Consider the following 17838-nt stretch of genomic DNA (forward strand, 5'->3'; position numbering starts at 1 on the left):
TGTGATCACCTGCTGAGATGATGGAGATGGCAGAGGGCCATGTGATCACCTGCTGAGATGATGGAGATGGCAGAGGGCCATGTGATCACCTGCTGAGATGATGGAGATGGCAGAGGGCCATGTGATCACCTGCTGAGATGATGGAGATGGCAGAGGGCCATGTGATCACCTGCTGAGATGATGGAGATGGCAGAGGGCCATGTGATCACCTGCTGAGATGATGGAGATGGCAGAGGGCCATGTGATCACCTGCTGAGATGATGGAGATGGCAGAGGGCCATGTGATCACCTGCTGAGATGATGGAGATGGCAGAGGGCCATGTGATCACCTGCTGAGATGATGGAGATGGCAGAGGGCCATGTGATCACCTGCTGAGATGATGGAGATGGCAGAGGGCCATGTGATCACCTGCTGAGATGATGGAGATGGCAGAGGGCCATGTGATCACCTGCTGAGATGATGGAGATGGCAGAGGGCCATGTGATCACCTGCTGAGATGATGGAGATGGCAGAGGGCCATGTGATCACCTGCTGAGATGATGGAGATGGCAGAGGGCCATGTGATCACCTGCTGAGATGATGGAGATGGCAGAGGGCCATGTGATCACCTGCTGAGATGATGGAGATGGCAGAGGGCCATGTGATCACCTGCTGAGATGATGGAGATGGCAGAGGGCCATGTGATCACCTGCTGAGATGATGGAGATGGCAGAGGGCCTCTATGTCATGTGATCAGCATATGGCCCACATATAGATCTTCATCCTAATGAAGATCGCCAGACATAAATATCAGACAAAACTGACTTCTCTAGAGATAGAGTCCAATCAAGCTGTTGTCCCACTACTGTGAGGTTGATTTTCAGATATTTTTTGTCATTTAGAAAGCCATGGTGTTTCTGTAAGACAGTACTGTACTGGAGCTGACTAATATATGGTATAGACATTCACCCATAAGTACAATATATAGTGTGACATCACCAGGGGACAGGTAGTGGAGGGATGTTACATCCCTGGACCAGAGAGGTGGCAACACCCCAAAATGGTGGCAATGGCCCACACTACATCTCCCAGAATCCCTCACCAAGTGGACAGGTGTAGATGTGTGAGCCACCTAATTAAGTTAGGACTAGAAAAGGGGGGAGGGGAAAGAGCAGGGGAAGAAACCAGAGAGACAAAGGCCACACGGCTGGTTAGTTTGGACCAGAGAGAAGCAGGTGGCATACTAAGCCCTGTTGGGTGAGTGAAGGACGGCTTTGAAGGGGAGTCATTTTTGTTTAACTTTTGTGGATTTTTGTTGGACTGTCTCAGGAACCTGCCTGAGTTTGTTTTTTGGTCTGCTCCTGGAAAATAAAGTGCCCTCTTCTTGTGGAACCTGTTTTTGCGTGGTCCTTCCCACCCTGTTGGACTGCCTCACTCTTGCCTGCTCTAGTCAGCTCTTCTCATGACGCTACAATAGATTTCTATCATTTCTGTGAGTAAATAGATACTGGGGTTGAGGACACAGAGCCTCCAAGGAAGGTAGCGGACTTTACAAGGTCTAAGGGATGAAAAATGTGTTGCCATCAAAATAATAAAATAATATCTCAAGGCTAACCTAGCTAAATAAAATGTCAAAACAACAATTGCTAAAACTTTAAGATGTGGTATCCTTAAGGAGAGAAAGGAGTGGAAACACATTTGTTGACTTACAACTAAGTGTAATAGACAAAGTGCACACACCAAATTAAACAGAGCAAATATCTTTAAGTTAACTAACACCTAGACAACTGTCCCTCTTAGTTCAAAAAATACAAACGGACAGCTTTAGTGCTCGCTACATCTGTAGATTATGTAAAAAAGCTCCAGGGAGCCTTTTCTTGTATTTATCCCTCTCCCTGCCACACCTGACGAGGAGTAAATAGTTGCATTATTGCCACTGGTTGGCCTGACCCTGGATCTGGGCCCCGTTCGTCGTAAGGGTTGAAGCTAAGTTAATCAATTGTCCCTTTAGCCCGTTAACATTAGCGAGATGAGTGAGAACAGCAAATATCGGTTCGTCAACGGCTGATCCGCATCCAAATCATGTGGTTAATTTCAATCAGGCTAAACTTATCAGGGAAATTGCACGTGCACGTCCTACTTCAAAAGGCAGGAAAGGTCGATCACCAAAACCGTGATTTTCTAACGGTATGATGGCGGAAAAGACGAAAGAGAGAGCGGTGATAGGCTATTCTCGCCATCCGAGCAAACTATTATAATGAGTCCAGACAATAAGCATGTTATCATGGCTAAGTCAAACACCGCCACCGCGGCCAGAGCAAGACAAGCAGCTTGGCAAAAAATTGCCGATAAGCTAAATGCGAAAGTTTTGGGGAAATGTATAGGCTCATTTTAAGTGCCTCATTACCCCAATCAATCAGATCACATTTCTTTAAATGTGCCTGCTGGTATAGGCTTAATGGAAATTAATAATCAAATGAGATCTTGCTAGCGAAAATAATGATCTCAACTCTTTCAGAATAAGTAGGCTAGATAAAAACAAGGCCAAAGAGTATCTAATTGATACGAATTCATAGACAATTATGAGGATATATGTAGGCTACTGCGCTTATATCATGTACTATATATGTGTATATGAATGTAGGCCTATGTGTAAATCCCTCTTTGATTTCATTGACCATGGACATGGAATATGATGAATTGAGTCATCAGCTGGTTTGCGCCAAGTACACTTTTCTTACAGCAACGCATGCTGCGGCTTTGCCAATGTTTTCTGCATCGCCTATACTGTATAAAAATGTAGCCTATAGCCTACCTGACGCAAAAAACCTCAAGGCTATGTAGTCTGAAGCACAGTTAAAGTTTCAAGTATTAGTGTGCTTTATTGTCAATTTCTTCACATGTCAAGACATAAAAAGGAATCGATATGACGTTTCCCACAGTGAAACATATAAAAAGCACAGGCACAACAGATAAGACAAGACATTTCGTAAAACATAGCGTTACATATTCACATACAGCAGCATAAGCTCATAATAAAGCATAAAGCTTGCTGCAGCGTGTGATATTTGCAATGTACAGCCCGAGAAGGTCTTGCAAATAAATGTCCTTGTCGGCTGAATCGATATCGCTCAAACAAGAACTCATCCGTGTGAAATAAAGGATCTTGGCAATCGCGAAGAACTCTATTGGTATGGAAAGCTAATCGAACTAAAATATAGCTCCTTGGTCAACTGGGTCTCTCAAAAATGGAGCTGCCATGTTATTTTCCGGGGGTGTGGCAAGCTTATCCAGCTACACTTACGTTAGCCTGCTCTGGAGCAGGTTAGTGCTAATTGATATGTTACTATGGTGATTTATCGAAAGTTGCTTCCACGAACCAAAAAGAGGGGCGTTTTTTATCTTAGCCTGAAAATTAGCTCGCTTAACCGCTTAGCGAGCTACGACGAATACCCCTCTGGCAGCAAGGATCTATGAAGCAGAGGATAATAAAAAAAATATTAACAGGATTTTTACATCATCATGAATGCATGCATGATGACTTAAGTTTCTTATGGTCAATTGAGTTCTGGAGCCTCAATTCTGTTTACAAAAATATTGGTTTCCTTCTGGATTGGGAGATGTCAGGTGTCAAAGGATGTCTGATGTTACTGATACAATTTGTTAGATGTTATGCAATTTCTGTAATTAGGGTTCCTACGGTAGGAGGAAACCTAATGTTTTTGTTAGTATTCTTATTAGGATTCCTCCACCAGGAGGAAACCTAATGTTATTGTTAGTTTTATTATTAGGGTTCCTCCGGTAGGAGAACTCTATTGTTATTGGTGGTATTGTTATTATGTTGGTGCAATGGGAGTCAATGGCAGCCCCTAGACCGGTACTGTAAAAAATTGAGAAATTTGGCATGTTGAAACTGCAGCACATTAGTAACTACCATACCAAACATGGGCCACTTTTGACAGAAGGTGGCGCTACAGGCCACGCCCCAATTTGCCAATTTTCAAAGTGATGCCATTTGCATCCCATTTGTCCCAAAATTCTGAAATTCATTACACATGGCTTATTTCCCATGAGGAACAAAAGAGCCTTAAGAACCTGTAACGGCCGCCATATTGGATTTTTCTGTACAATAAAGATTTGTCCAGACCTACAAAATTCTTCTCCTCGTGAACCGTAATACCGATCGACTCATATCTGAGCCCTACGTGTGTAGGATACATGTCTTTCTATAGTTTGGGAAGCAATAAGGAATATATTACAGAATTGCCAAATTATGAACATTTACTAAAACTGTAAAAAAAAAAAGTGCCACAATGCCCTGGGGACTTGATCTGTTCCACACACGAGGAAGACACTAGAACATGTTACCATGTGCAAAGGCAACTTAATTTAAAAAAAAATGATTGAAATAAAGGAAATCTAATTTATCGTTAACGCAAACATTTGCGTTAAACATCTGTCGGTCAAAAACTGATATTCTGATTCTATCAAAAGTTCATATAAAGACTCTTGACAATGTTTAGTACACAAATCTGAGAAAAGGTTGAATGTAAGATGAAAAGTAGATTTATTGAGAATATTTGAAATATGCATGCTTGGCTAATTGCTAGGGCTTCTTCCAAATAGCTGTCTCCCTCTGCTCCTCAGCGCGCGCGCTCTGAATTCTCACAGACTCATCCTGCCCCTTGACACATGCGCAAGCTTGGCGAAACGCATACACCTCCAAGGTTTTTGGAAAAGGGTGGGCTGACCAAGCCCCCACCCCCACTCCTTGGCACTTAGCAAAATCCCTTGTAGACCTTGGTGGTATTGCATTTCCGATTATGTATACAATGGTAAAAAGTTATAAAATTATAAAACATTGAAAGTATAGGCCATGAGTTACTACCACACCACAAATGGCCACCATTGCCCATAGGTTGCGCTACAGGCAATGCCCTGACGCACACACATCCAAGGTGGGCTGACTTAGCCCCCACCCCTCACTCCTTGTCTTGAAGCAAAGGCCCTTGTTGATCTTGATGGTATTGCATTTCAGATTTGGTATCCCATTGGTAAAATGTTGTCCACATTAGGCCACACGTAACACCAAATGGCAGACCATTGCCGATAGGGGCGCTACAGGCCACGCAAACATTGTACATTTTAAAAGTGATGGCATTTCCACCCCATAAGTCCTAAATGTCTGCACGTTGGTATGCATGCCTTATTACTCATGGGGAACAAAAAAGTCTATAGAACTCATGATGTCTGCAGCATGGATTTTTCTACACAGTGACAATTTGTGAAGAATATTCATTTTTATATGGTTCGCAATGTTTTGGAGGAATCCGCCATTGCTGCTTGCAGCTATATTTACACCAGGTCACTCACTACTCCCTGACCGCTAAAGGTCCACATATGCCCATAGGTGGCGCTATAAGCCAAGCCCAAAGTCTACGTGATTTCCCCTTGCTCCAAAATGCCTGAAAATTTCTCTAGGACCCATAAGGTCCGCCAAGATAGATTTTGCTGTACTGTCCAAATTGGGTACAACCTTCGAAACCTTCATTCTCCTCATGAACCATAGATCCAATTGACTTGAAATTTGTTATAGATGTGTAGAATACATGTGTGGAATACAAAATGGCTGAAAGGGGTGTATTTATGTAAATGTCCACATTGCCTCAATATCTTTGTGTCAATAAATCTAATTTTATTTTGACTGATAGGTTTTTCAAACATAATAGGGTTCAAGAATACATCATTCTGAAGTACCAAAAACAATGTCACTTTGATATGTCAAAATAAGATTGAATTACAGCTGTTTAAACTTTGGCCGAATCTAACAATGTTTACCACAGTAGAAACAGCTTACTTTTTTTATACAGTAACTGACCAAAGGAACTGCCAACACTGAGATTAGTGCAATGGGAGACAGTGGGAGACTGGGAGACTCCAAAGTGCAAGGTCATAGGTTCAAATCCAGCCACAGTCTCTGGTTCTGTCATCATTTTGATTATCTGTTTAGTTAAACAGGATGACATAATTCTGAAGTACCATACACAATTTCACCTTGATATGTCAAAACATGATTGAATTACAACTGTTTAAACTTCGACCAAATCTAACAATGCTTGCCACAGGAGAAACAGCGTACTTTTTTTAAATAGTAACTGACCGTACTATTTCTCAACACTGAGAATAGCTCAATGGGCTGAGGCAGTGCACTGCGATGTGCATGGTCACAGGTTTGAATCCAGCCGCAGCCTTTGGGCCTGTCATGATACTGATTATCTGTTTAGTTAAACAGGATGACATCATTCTGAAATACCATGCGCAATTTCACCTTAAAATGTCAAAAGATGATTAAATTACAGCTGCTTAAACTTTGTCCCAAAGCTGACCAAAGCTAATACTCTGCCCTTTCTATTCATAAAATCTCAACAGTTGATGTGTAGCAGAGAGGATAGAGAGGCTGACTTGCAAGCTCATGTTCTTGAGTTCGAATCTCCATTCAGCTGTTATTTGCCAAGTATTAATAAATTTTGCTCTCTGGTTGTCCAACTCTTGACCTTCTACAATGTAAATTTGTATAATATTTTGCCATTTTGAGGAGGAACCCGCATTGCTGCTTGCAGCTATATTTCAGTATTGGATCTGAATAGGAAACACATGGTTATGTTTAACAGGCATAATTTTGTATTGGGTAATGTTCACTCACTGCTAAACTGACAGAGGAAAGGCTACTCACTAAGTAGACTTACACCGTACAAAGTGAAAAGTTTCACGTTTGTATTTAGGTGCATTATTATGCTTAAGTAGTTGCACTGCATTAAGGTAATGTAATTAATAGTGGGTTTATATATAGTGGGGTTGTTGTTCGGACAGACAGAAGGAAACACTGATATCTTTTAGTTAGCTGGCTTCGCGAAGCCTAACTGCAATGCCGCATAGGCAATGTCACTAGTGGTTATCAAATTGTTAAATCACCCCAGGTTTCCCCAATCTACCCATGGGTGTTTACACATAAAAGGGGCGGTGTTTGCAACATGGAAAAGGGTAGAACTGCATATATTAGAAGAGCAAATTATGATATTACATAAATACGAAGAATTCAAACAAGTAATACAGACGAAAAGAAACAGTTTTTGCTGCCAAAAAAAGGAAGGACAGTTGGCAAAAATGTGCAGACTGCGTGAATGCGTCATAGGCAGGATAGGCAACTTTTACAAACCTTTTGCATTAGTTTGAAACGATTTAAACCAAAATATCACACCCCCAAAACACATGAACGTGCTGCCTGACTACTGCTGGGAGGTAGGTAGATCATTAGAGCCAGTCTGACCTTAATGATTTGTTGCGTTTATTACAGCGAAGCACACATCGGATTTATTTAATTTTACTCTCAAACCTTTAGATTTATTGGTTGTGAAGTTTATTTGAGAAAATATGGAAAAAAGTGCTTCTCAACAACATCAAGACAGTTGACCAATCAGCGTCCTATGGGGAACTACTGGCAGCTACGGGCGTGGTTGAAGTTAGCTTGTGATAGACAGTGATAGACAGATGGTCTTCCAAGCTTCTTTCTTTTTTGTGCCTTCCCAGATGGTTTGGATGATTTTTAACAAACCATCTGGAGATCCAGGTTAGGGCTCCATAGGTGTCTTTAATAATTATGTAATCATTCAAGGCATCACATACTTCCTTTTGCTATGGCTATTGACTTGATTATCTTCTTTTGTGTCATATTAATGATCCTCCAAAACTCTCAAAGTTAATTAGACTATCTGTTTCAAGCCCCATGCTCTGTCACAAAAATCACCACCAGGATTCCTGTTTTAATGGTTGGTGTCTTAATTCCTAAGAGAGCCAAATTATCCAATTTAGTTGGCTCATATCATCATTCTGACTGTAATCCATTTATTAGAGCAACAATCAGAAAGTCCATTCAGAATTAATGTAATCTGAATGATGATGATGGGATGTATATGCCGAGCACTGTTTCTTATAGCATGTTAATGACCCACAGCATTCTCGTAATCAGTCAATTAATCACCTTTTAAAAAATGTAATCTCTCACTCACTGTTCTACATATTAGTTTTTAAACCTTCAAACGCACTGGGATTTTAAAGAAGGCTAATGGTGTCTGCGTACTTCTCTAAAAAGCTGCTTTCCAAAAGAAGCTTAGCAAGAGCTGTTTAATGTCAATATATATTATACAATATATTATACTTATGCACAAATTCCAAAAGCAATAACTGTGGATTGGATAACAGCACACAGCCTTCTTTTAGTTACAGACAATATTTTCACATATTCATGTAAGATAATTCCACACATTTATACATAACCCTTTGCAGATCTAATCAGATTAAGATAATGGAAAGTGGCACAGAGTTTCACTAATAAATCGCAAGCTTGGTTTAGCACCAGGTGCTATTTGAAGCATGTACTCACAGATGGCAAGGTGGAGTTATGTAGGCAAGTCTCTCTCTCCCTTTGGCCCAACCATTGCCATATGTCTCTATGGAGGCTACTAACATGTATTCCTATTGTCAATAACATAGCATTATGATAATCTTGGACATCATTACTTTGTATGCATGTTAATTAACTTTACATTTCAGGACTGTTTTTTCTTGGAATACTAAATTGTACACCCTAATTGATAGCACACCGAAGGACACCTCAAAGTTAAAAGTCAAGAGCACTGTCTTTGAATTTTGAATGTTTTCATTTTTTTATTTACACTACTTTTGCAGGAAGCAACTCGCTGTATTTGGAGTCTCCAGTTTAAAAGCAAAGTGAGGTAGAGTTTTTTTTTAGAAGTGTTTACGAAATTAGGTAGTAATTTTGTGGACCTTGCAGGACACACCAACTCAAAAGTATAAAGTCATGAGCTTTTTAGTTTCTCCAGTCATAGTATTGTAGGCATATAGTGATGAAGTAGTGTAAACAAAGTGTTTTTTAAGTATACTGTAATCTATAATAATATGTTGCCCAAATCAAGTACAAGAAAAATTGTCACTTAAGGTTAATGTTATTGGTTCTGCATTTACACAGGAAAGACATGACTATCTATCTGTAAACATTCAATTGATAAGTCTCAAAGGAAAGATTTTAATCAATCCAGATTCCTAAATACCTACATACTTCTTTGAACTTTGGTAAGACGTAACCATGTCTTGGTGTAGTTTGACTGTGGTAGTTTGACTGTGGCACATACATTACATGAAAGGAGACATTACTGCTCAATTACCCCACATCAGTTTTTCACTTCCTGTTCTCTTTCCTAGCTAATATTTATACATATAGCAGGATATTTATGGAGGAAGTTGGCACAAGGCCAGCTACTGCTGCCAATGCTAAATGCCTGGCATCCATAATATTTTTACAAAGAGCTGTAAATGTCAAAGCAGACTGTTGAGTGCCCCTGTGACCTTAGCTGTCATGCGTCTCAACACATACATACAGAATACAAAACAGGTCAAACTTGACTCTCCTCCAGGAATAATTCAATGCCATGAGAGGACGTAATTAGAGAAAATGTATTTCAAATAGGGAAAACTGTATGGGAACACCTCCGTTTTCCCAGAGATTTGCACACGGATATCAATATTGAAAGCTGTAGTATCATTGAAATGGTGTACAATTACAAAATTGTATTTGAATTTGTCAATGAAGACCTTTAGGCTCTGACCATAAAATATATATTTTTTTATATATTTTTTATATGGTGGCCTCTGGGGCTTTGGTTTTCTAAAAAATCCAGAAAATATTTAGTTAAAATTTGGGTTGTAATTTTCGACAATATGAGTCCACCGTAATGTTTATATTACATAAAGCTCAAAAAACTATCATTATGCATGTTGCACGCACTTGCATAACCTGTGGAAGTCCATCTCTAAGTTCAAATAAAACCTTGACTACTAGGTCCTAGATTTGGGCTAAGCCCCTAATATTTACAACGTCTGGCTCCGTCCCTGGTCCTTCTTATAATAAAGTAAGAAAGACCAGGCTGTATTTAGAGCCAGGTTATATTACTTGTCTTTTTGCATGTGGATGGCTTTGGCAACACTTGAGTCATCTGACAATGTTTTCTCCTTCTTTTTGGTAAAATGCATGGTTACAAACCTGAAACTAGTGTTAGAAGTCACAGAACTATCCATATTCTTCCAACAGATTTATCTACCCCTGTTTTATATGTTAATACCCCACAGATGAAACTGGCCCTTCTAAATGTTAGATCACTAAATAACAAAACATTTCTAGTTAATGATCTGGTCAAAGAAAACAACTTAGACTGCATCTGTCTAACATAAACCTGGCTAAACAATGACACGGCAACAGCAACTTTGATAGAAGCGTGTCCGCCTGATTACAGCTTTCACCAAGTTTCAAGGACATCAAAAAAAGGTGGAGGAGTCGCAGCTATTTTCTCCTCTAAACTGTTGTTCAAAATCACTGAGCTAGGTGAATTCACATCATATGAATATCTTGCTATAGAGCTCAAAACCGAATCAATACTTTTTGTTATTATATATCGGCCACCCAAGCACTCGCCAATATTCATACAAGAATTCTCTGAACTATTATCACTATGTGTCACTAGATATGACAAAGTAGTTTTAAACGGAGACTTAAATATCCAAGTAAATAAAAAAGCAGACCCAAGAACTATTGAGCTCTTAAATCTCCTTGACAGTTTCAATCTAACTCAACACATAACAGACCCAACACACCGGCACGGAAACACACTAGATCTAGTGATAACAACTGGACTAAATATCAATAATATTTCAATAACTGATCTACCCCTCTCAGACCATCATTATATACTTTTTAATGTGGAAATTATCCTAACAAAAACCCCAAAAGAATTCTTAGTCCATAGAAGATATTTAGACGATACAGCTATGATGACATTTTCTGAACAATTTGCTCTATATGAGCCGACTAACCATGATTGCTCTCTGAATGAAATGGTAGAGAACCTCAATGATGTACTATTATCTGTGTTAGACTCTGTTGCACCACTGAAAACCAAAAAGAAGTGCACAAGCAGAACCTCCCCATGGCTGAGAAATAAAAATGTTAGTGAAACGAAAAGAAAATGCCGTGCAGCAGAGAGAAAATGGAGGAAAACAAAGATCACTATCCACTACAATATCTACAAAGATACACTAACCACCTATAACAAAACCATCCGTCTAGCAAGGAGAGAATATTTCTCCAACATTATTACAGAAAATGCCAGAAATTCCAGTTCTTTTCTCCACCATTGACCAGCTGCTAAACACTGTCCCTGCCCCACCTCCATCCTCAGCAGTTAAATGTGAAGAGCTTGCTTTGTTCTTCAAGAACAAAATAACTTTGATCAGAGCGAGTATTATTAATAGTGGGGTCGAAACTGACATCAGTAGATTCTGCAACATAACCATGAGCACATTTACCTGTATCACACTTAGTGAACTTTCCAAAATTGTCAGCGAATCTAACTCCACAACCTCAGATATTGATCCTATACCCACAACATTCTTTAAGCGAGTGTTTGATAGTGTCTCAGGTCCGGTGCTAGAGATTATAAACACATCCCTTAGAACTGGCGTCTTCCCAGATGCCTTCAAAACAGCTGTTGTAAAGCCCCTATTAAAGAAACCCAAATTGGATAACAGTCTACTTGCAAATTACAGACCAATATCAAACCTTCCATTTATTAGTAAAGTACTGGAAAAGATAGTTTTAGTCCTGGAAGTCTCGCAGTCAGATTTCAGGAAATATCACAGTACTGAAACTGCTCTCACCAAAATAATTAGCGACCTCAGACTAAACTCTGATGCAAATAAAGTCTCTATCCTTATCCTGTTAGATCTCAGTGCAGCATTTGATACAATTGATCACGACATCCTAATCAATAGACTGGAAAAGCTTATTGGGTTCACGGATAGTGTATTGAACTGGCTGAAATCATATATCACAGGAAGGAAGTTTTATGTTAGTTTAGGTGACCATAGGTCCAAGAAACATGAGAACTGCTATGGGGTTGCTCAAGGAAGCTGCTTAGGTCCATTACTTTTTTCTCTTTATATGTTACCACTCGGCGACATAATCAGAGAACATAACATAGATTTCCATAGCTATGCGGATGACACACAACTATATATATCCACTGAACCCAACGATGCAACGGCCATCAATTCCATTACCAACTGCCTGTTGGCAATAAACAAATGGATGAATGATAACTTTCTTAAATTAAATGAAGACAAAACCGAAGTCCTACTATGTGGCCCCAAATCCAAAAGAGAGATGCTTATTAAGAATCTTGGAGGCTTAACCCCCTGTCTTAAACCAGAGGTGACGAGTCTCGGTGTAATCCTGGACTCAGATTTGAATTTCAACTCTCACATTAATAAAGTGACCAAAACAGCTTTCTTTCACCTGAGGAATATAGCAAAGGTACGACCATTCATAAACCAAAATGATGCAGAGAAGTTAATTCATGCTTTTATATCCAGCCGGCTGGACTACTGTAACGCACTTTTCACTGGTCTTCCCAAGAAAACCACTGAAAGACTATAGCTCATTCAAATTTCTGCAGCTAGATTATTAACCAAAACTAAAAGGAGAGAACACATTAGTCCTGTCCTAGCTACTTTACACTGGCTCCCTGTTACCTTCAGAATTGACTTTAAGGTCCTTTTCCTCACATACAAAGCTCTACACGGACAAGGACCTAGCTACATTGCTAACTCCTTTATAAACTACACACTAGAACACTGCGATCATCAAATGCAGGCCTATTAGAGGTCACCAGAAGCAGTCATAAGAAGATTGGTGATTCGGCCTTTGTCAATTACGCCCCAAAACTATGGAACAAATTACCCATAAATATTAGGGAAGCAAACACTCTAGACATTTTTAAAAGACAGCTTAAAACCTACCTTTTTACCGAAGCATTTAAGTAATTTTATCTCAAAAGGGTTTTCCTACTTTTTAAAGTTGTTTTCTCTCTTGAACAGAGATCTTATTGGGATTTTTATTTTTGTTTGAATTGTTTATCACTTGTATTATTGTTTTTATTGATTTTATGTAAAGCACCTTGAGCTACAATTCTTGTATGAAATGTGCTATATAAATAAAGTCTTACTTACTTACTTACTTACTTACTTTTTCCATCCGTTTCTCTTTCTCTCTTCCATCTCACTGCCTCTCTTTTTCTGTACCCCACTATCTCCCCCTCTTTCAATTTCTCTATTCCAGGCTGTGATTTGGCTGGCACGTGACAAAGGGGGGAGAGGATGCACCTGTGGGCCAGTGTAAGAGACTCCCCCCAGGGAAGCTGTCGTTGGACGCAGGGCCCCACGGGCCGTTGACCCACTGTCTCTGTGATTTATGGCTGCTGGGGATCTGGCCTCTTCTTTCTCATTCACACAAACACACATACACACCACTGCACTATAGTAAAAGGAGCCACACACACACTGCACCACAGTAAAGAGCTGAACACATACACTGAACCACAGTGCCCAGTCCTAATCTGCAGTGTGATTCCTGGCACACACTGAGCTTTAACCTCCACACACATAAACACACACTTGCGTTACATTGCTGTTCCCCACAAGGCCACCGACACACAAGAACTAACCTGTGTGACCCATACCCTTCACACAGCCCTCACCACAAGCCTCCTGTGTGAGCCTCCTCTTCCCTGGCTTAATGTGGATTAGCACCCCATCTCAGTCATGGCACATCAGCCCTCATACTGGTTGCTGCTTAGTGGATGAGCAGAATCAATGGAACTGCGCTGAGTAATGAGGGAATGTTCCTGCATTCGCATGGCCTGAAACGGATCACCTGTCAGCACAGACCATTTCAAAGAACTAAATGACTCATGCTCTTCTGCAAACACTTTGAGTTGCGGTACCAAACATTTTTACCTGACACAAGTGTGTCCCTTTCCTAAACTGCTCTTTTCAACTTCCCAACGCTGTGGACTGAGAGATAGAGACAGCTGGGGCCCTCGCCATGGTGTTGCCGCCCCCGGACAAACGTCACGTGTGTCTCACCACCATTGTCATCATGACCAGCATGGCCTTTATGGACGCCTACCTGGTGGAGCAGAACCAGGGCCCCAGGAAGATCGGCGTGTGTATCATTGTGCTGGTAGGAGATGTGTGTTTCCTCATTGTGCTGCGCTATGTGGCTGTGTGGGTGGGCGCTGAGGTGCGAACCGCCCGCCGAGGCTATGCCATGATCCTCTGGTTCCTCTACATATTTGTCTTGGAGATCAAGCTCTACTTCGTCTTCCAGAACTGCAAAGCGGACAGGAAAAGTCTCGAGACAGTAGCCCGGAAGGCTCTCACCTTGCTGCTGTCTGTATGCGTGCCAGGTCTCTACCTAGTCCTGGTTGCTCTGGACAGCATGGAGTATGTGAGAACGTTCCGGAAGAAGGAGGACATGCGGGGCAGGTTGTTCTGGGTAGCTCTGGACTTACTGGACCTGCTTGACATCCAGGCCAACCTGTGGGAGCCCCAGCGGACGGGCCTGCCCATCTGGGCAGAGGGCCTTATGTTCTTCTACTGCTACATCCTGCTGCTCATCTTGCCCTGTGTGTCCCTCAGTGAGATTAGCATGCAGGGCGAGCATGTGTCGCCACAGAAGATGATGCTATACCCTGTCCTCAGTTTAGTCACCATAAATGTGGTCACCATCCTCATTCGCGGTGTCAACATGGTGCTTTTCCAGGACAGCCGTGTTTCCACCATCTTTGTTGGTAAGAACGTGGTGGCTATTGCCACCAAGGTCTCGACGTTCCTGGAGTACCGTAAGCAGGTAAAGGAGTTTCCTCATCCTCAGAATGCCATGGCACTGGAGCTGCAGCAAAACTCGATAAGCCACACGCAACCGCTGCCCAACGCCACAAGCTTGCCCCACGAACCCTCGCCTGCCCAGGACATCATCGACACATAACCGCCCGCACTGGATTCACCAGGTACACACCACGGCAGTGGCTGAGTTACTGAGCCCTCAGATTCAATTTCGAATGTTTGTAACAGGATGGTTTTCTGCTCCTGTCAGGAGAACGTAAACTGTGGAAATACCAGTGGAATATTTCCAGCCTAGCCTGTTTCTGGATGGTTACACTCCCCTTTATTCTGAGTAAAACGATAGGATGTTTTTATTGTACTGCATTTTTTTTAAGTAACAGAAATTATCTTTACATTCGGTGACCTTTATTGTGTAAATTGGACAATACGTTCCTTCAAATATTTTGGAAACAACTTTTCTTTTGAAATCAACTGAGAGTACCTCTCACCTTGAACAGAAAATGTATTTGAAGTGGTAGACCAGGAGGGGATTGTCATGAAAATCAATCATTAGGGTTTATTTGTGTTAAAGTGTGTAAAAGGTGGCGAAAAATATTAGAATTCAGCCTCTGCTTGGTTCGGCTGAGAATGGATCTGGAGCTTGCGACCTCTATCAGTGTAACACTTTACAACCAACAGGACGCATCAGAGCTCTACAATCTACTCTAGAAGTCTGAGCGTGTGTGCGTGTTTGTGTGTGTATTTCAAATTGTATTTGTACTTGTGTTGACAAATGCAATTAGTAAAAGAGTGCAAGAGAGGTTAATTTGTGTTGATGTCAGTACAGATGGGAATTTTAATTTTAATTTTCTGTTACTGTACATTCCTCCACAACTAAGCCTTGAATTCAGAGAATGCAGAAAAGTGCAGACATTGCCTCAATGATGAACAATAAAAGGATACATGTACAATCCAATTGAGGGAGAACAATTTCTAATTAAAGCTTTGTTCATATTATTATTATTATTGGTGTTATTATTATGTACATTATTATCTTACTTGTATGTTTGAGGCCAGTGATGTTTTAATAAATGTATTGAAAAAAAAAAACTTAAATGGGTCTGTACTGTTAGCTTATGAAACTGAAATCTCAATACTCAGAGTCAAATTTGAACGGAACAATTGCGTGAGTGTGCTTCTCACTTTGAATGGTTGTTTCAGGCCCCCAATCCTTGAGCATCTTTACAAGTTTTCTTTCAAATTTGATAAAATCTGATGAAAAACATAGTGTTGTCAAAAGACAGTTGCAGACCTACATTTGTCAACAGTCAGTCTACATGTGGAACGTTGATCTTAGGTGTTATTCGTTAAGTGTCATGTTATTTTTTAGTGGTGAAAGGCTATCAGGGTATCAGAGGAGGGTCTGAAAAAAAGGAAGTGACCCAGAGTAGTCTATATATGCACTCCACAGCCACAGCTGGCCTTGCCTCAAACTCTTAGCAAATTCACTGAAAACAGACAAATGTTACACACACACTAATACTAATAATACACTTTTCAAAATAAGCCTACAAAAGTGCTCAAAACTCCTAAGGTGAATTACCTGTACCAGCACTTGGAGCCAAGCTGGAGTAACCTTAGTGCCCTTAACCACTGACTGAAGAAAGAGCAACACTCAGAGAAAGAATAAAGAAAGAGAGACAGCATAGTACCATTTTAAATATTTGTTTATGTTGAATTATGGCTTTTATTTTTTGTTACTTGTCTTCTCTGAGTGTTCTCTTAAAATGCATCTATTGTTGAAATAAATCTCACCACCACAAGTGTTTAAAGAGAAAAAACAATGACAAATTTGGGAATAAAATTAATTCCTTTAGCCGACACTACAATAAATCACCTATCGGACCCTCTTAGCTTGAGATTAATTCATAAATCACCTAGCCTGTGCATCAAGTAATTAATTGTGCCCTCTCCATATGTAATGGGGTCGTCAAAAAGCTTTTCTCTCCACCAGTGATTTATTCTGGGTCCATAACTGCTAAAATATTCCATCTTCATAAGATGAATTCAGATCCCTGTGGGTGCCTTTGATAAACTTTTTGGCTTCCCCTTGTTGACCAGTCTCACGTTTCTGAATTGTTAGCTTTCTCTTGCTTTGTTGCTCTACTATACCCTCCAAATTCCATTTAGAATCCGTACACTGTTGCACTCAGTTCTACTGCCCAATAGCACCCTTTTCTAAAGTGCACTTACATGCTTAATAATGATTTTTATAATCATAATTTTGAATTGCTCTAGTCATTATACTCATATTTACAAACGTAAATAAATTGGTCAACATTATCAAACAGGCATTGTTTTGGGGACTTTGTCAACATTCTACATGTTGCATTCTGCTTTTAGAATATTAAGACAAAGATGCATTGAATGCATAGAAGATTTTCCCCTTGGTAGTATGAAACATTAGCCAAAAATACGGATCATATACAGCAACTATATGTATGGTTTCAATCAAGAGTTATGCAAACAATCTGAGAAAGCAATTCACAGTCACAAATATAATAGTCTGTGCACACATTTCATGAATCTTTATTCCAGCACTAAATGTATACCTTGGGCTGGATCCAACACTAATGTGCCTGTGACATGACAGATGTGTGTGGTATACCCTAACAAACGCAGAGAGGACAGCCACACTCATGGCCATAAGAGACACTGCCTATTTGGTAACACTTCATAATAGATAGTAATATGAAACATTTGCAAATAATTAGTTAATAGTCAGTTCATAATTCATGAAACATAATTCATTGTTGATTGTAAACCATTGTTTAAACATTAAAGGCAGGGTAGGCAAGTTGTGTGAAGCTTGCTATTTTAGCTTCTTTTTGACAGGATTCAAACCAAAATATCCCACCTCCTCCCTTCAAAACCACTCCCACAAAACTACAGTAACGAGCATTGAGTGGAGGGGTAGAGTGCGTGCAGGTAGGTAGACAGACAGGTAGCCGGTCCAATCAATAGTCAGGGTAGCCCTTAATGATTGGTCGTGTTTATTACAGTAT

The 17838-nt window shown here is 40.4% G+C and overlaps 1 protein-coding gene across 1 annotated transcript in view; it reads left to right on the forward strand.

Annotated features, from left to right (window-relative positions):
• tmem121ab (transmembrane protein 121Ab) overlaps window positions 1–15871 on the forward strand; it is a 76254-nt gene extending 60383 nt beyond the window's left edge. Inside the window, exon 2 of the mRNA XM_062468415.1 lies at window positions 13227–15871. Coding sequence (XP_062324399.1) covers window positions 13992–14936 — 945 coding nt within the window. The 5' untranslated portion in view covers window positions 13227–13991 and the 3' untranslated portion in view covers window positions 14937–15871. The remainder of the gene's footprint in view (window positions 1–13226) is intronic.
• The last annotated feature ends 1967 nt before the right edge of the window (window positions 15872–17838 follow it).

Source organism: Osmerus eperlanus, chromosome 8 (assembly GCF_963692335.1).
Source record: "Osmerus eperlanus chromosome 8, fOsmEpe2.1, whole genome shotgun sequence".
Taxonomy (NCBI): Eukaryota; Metazoa; Chordata; class Actinopteri; order Osmeriformes; family Osmeridae; genus Osmerus; species Osmerus eperlanus.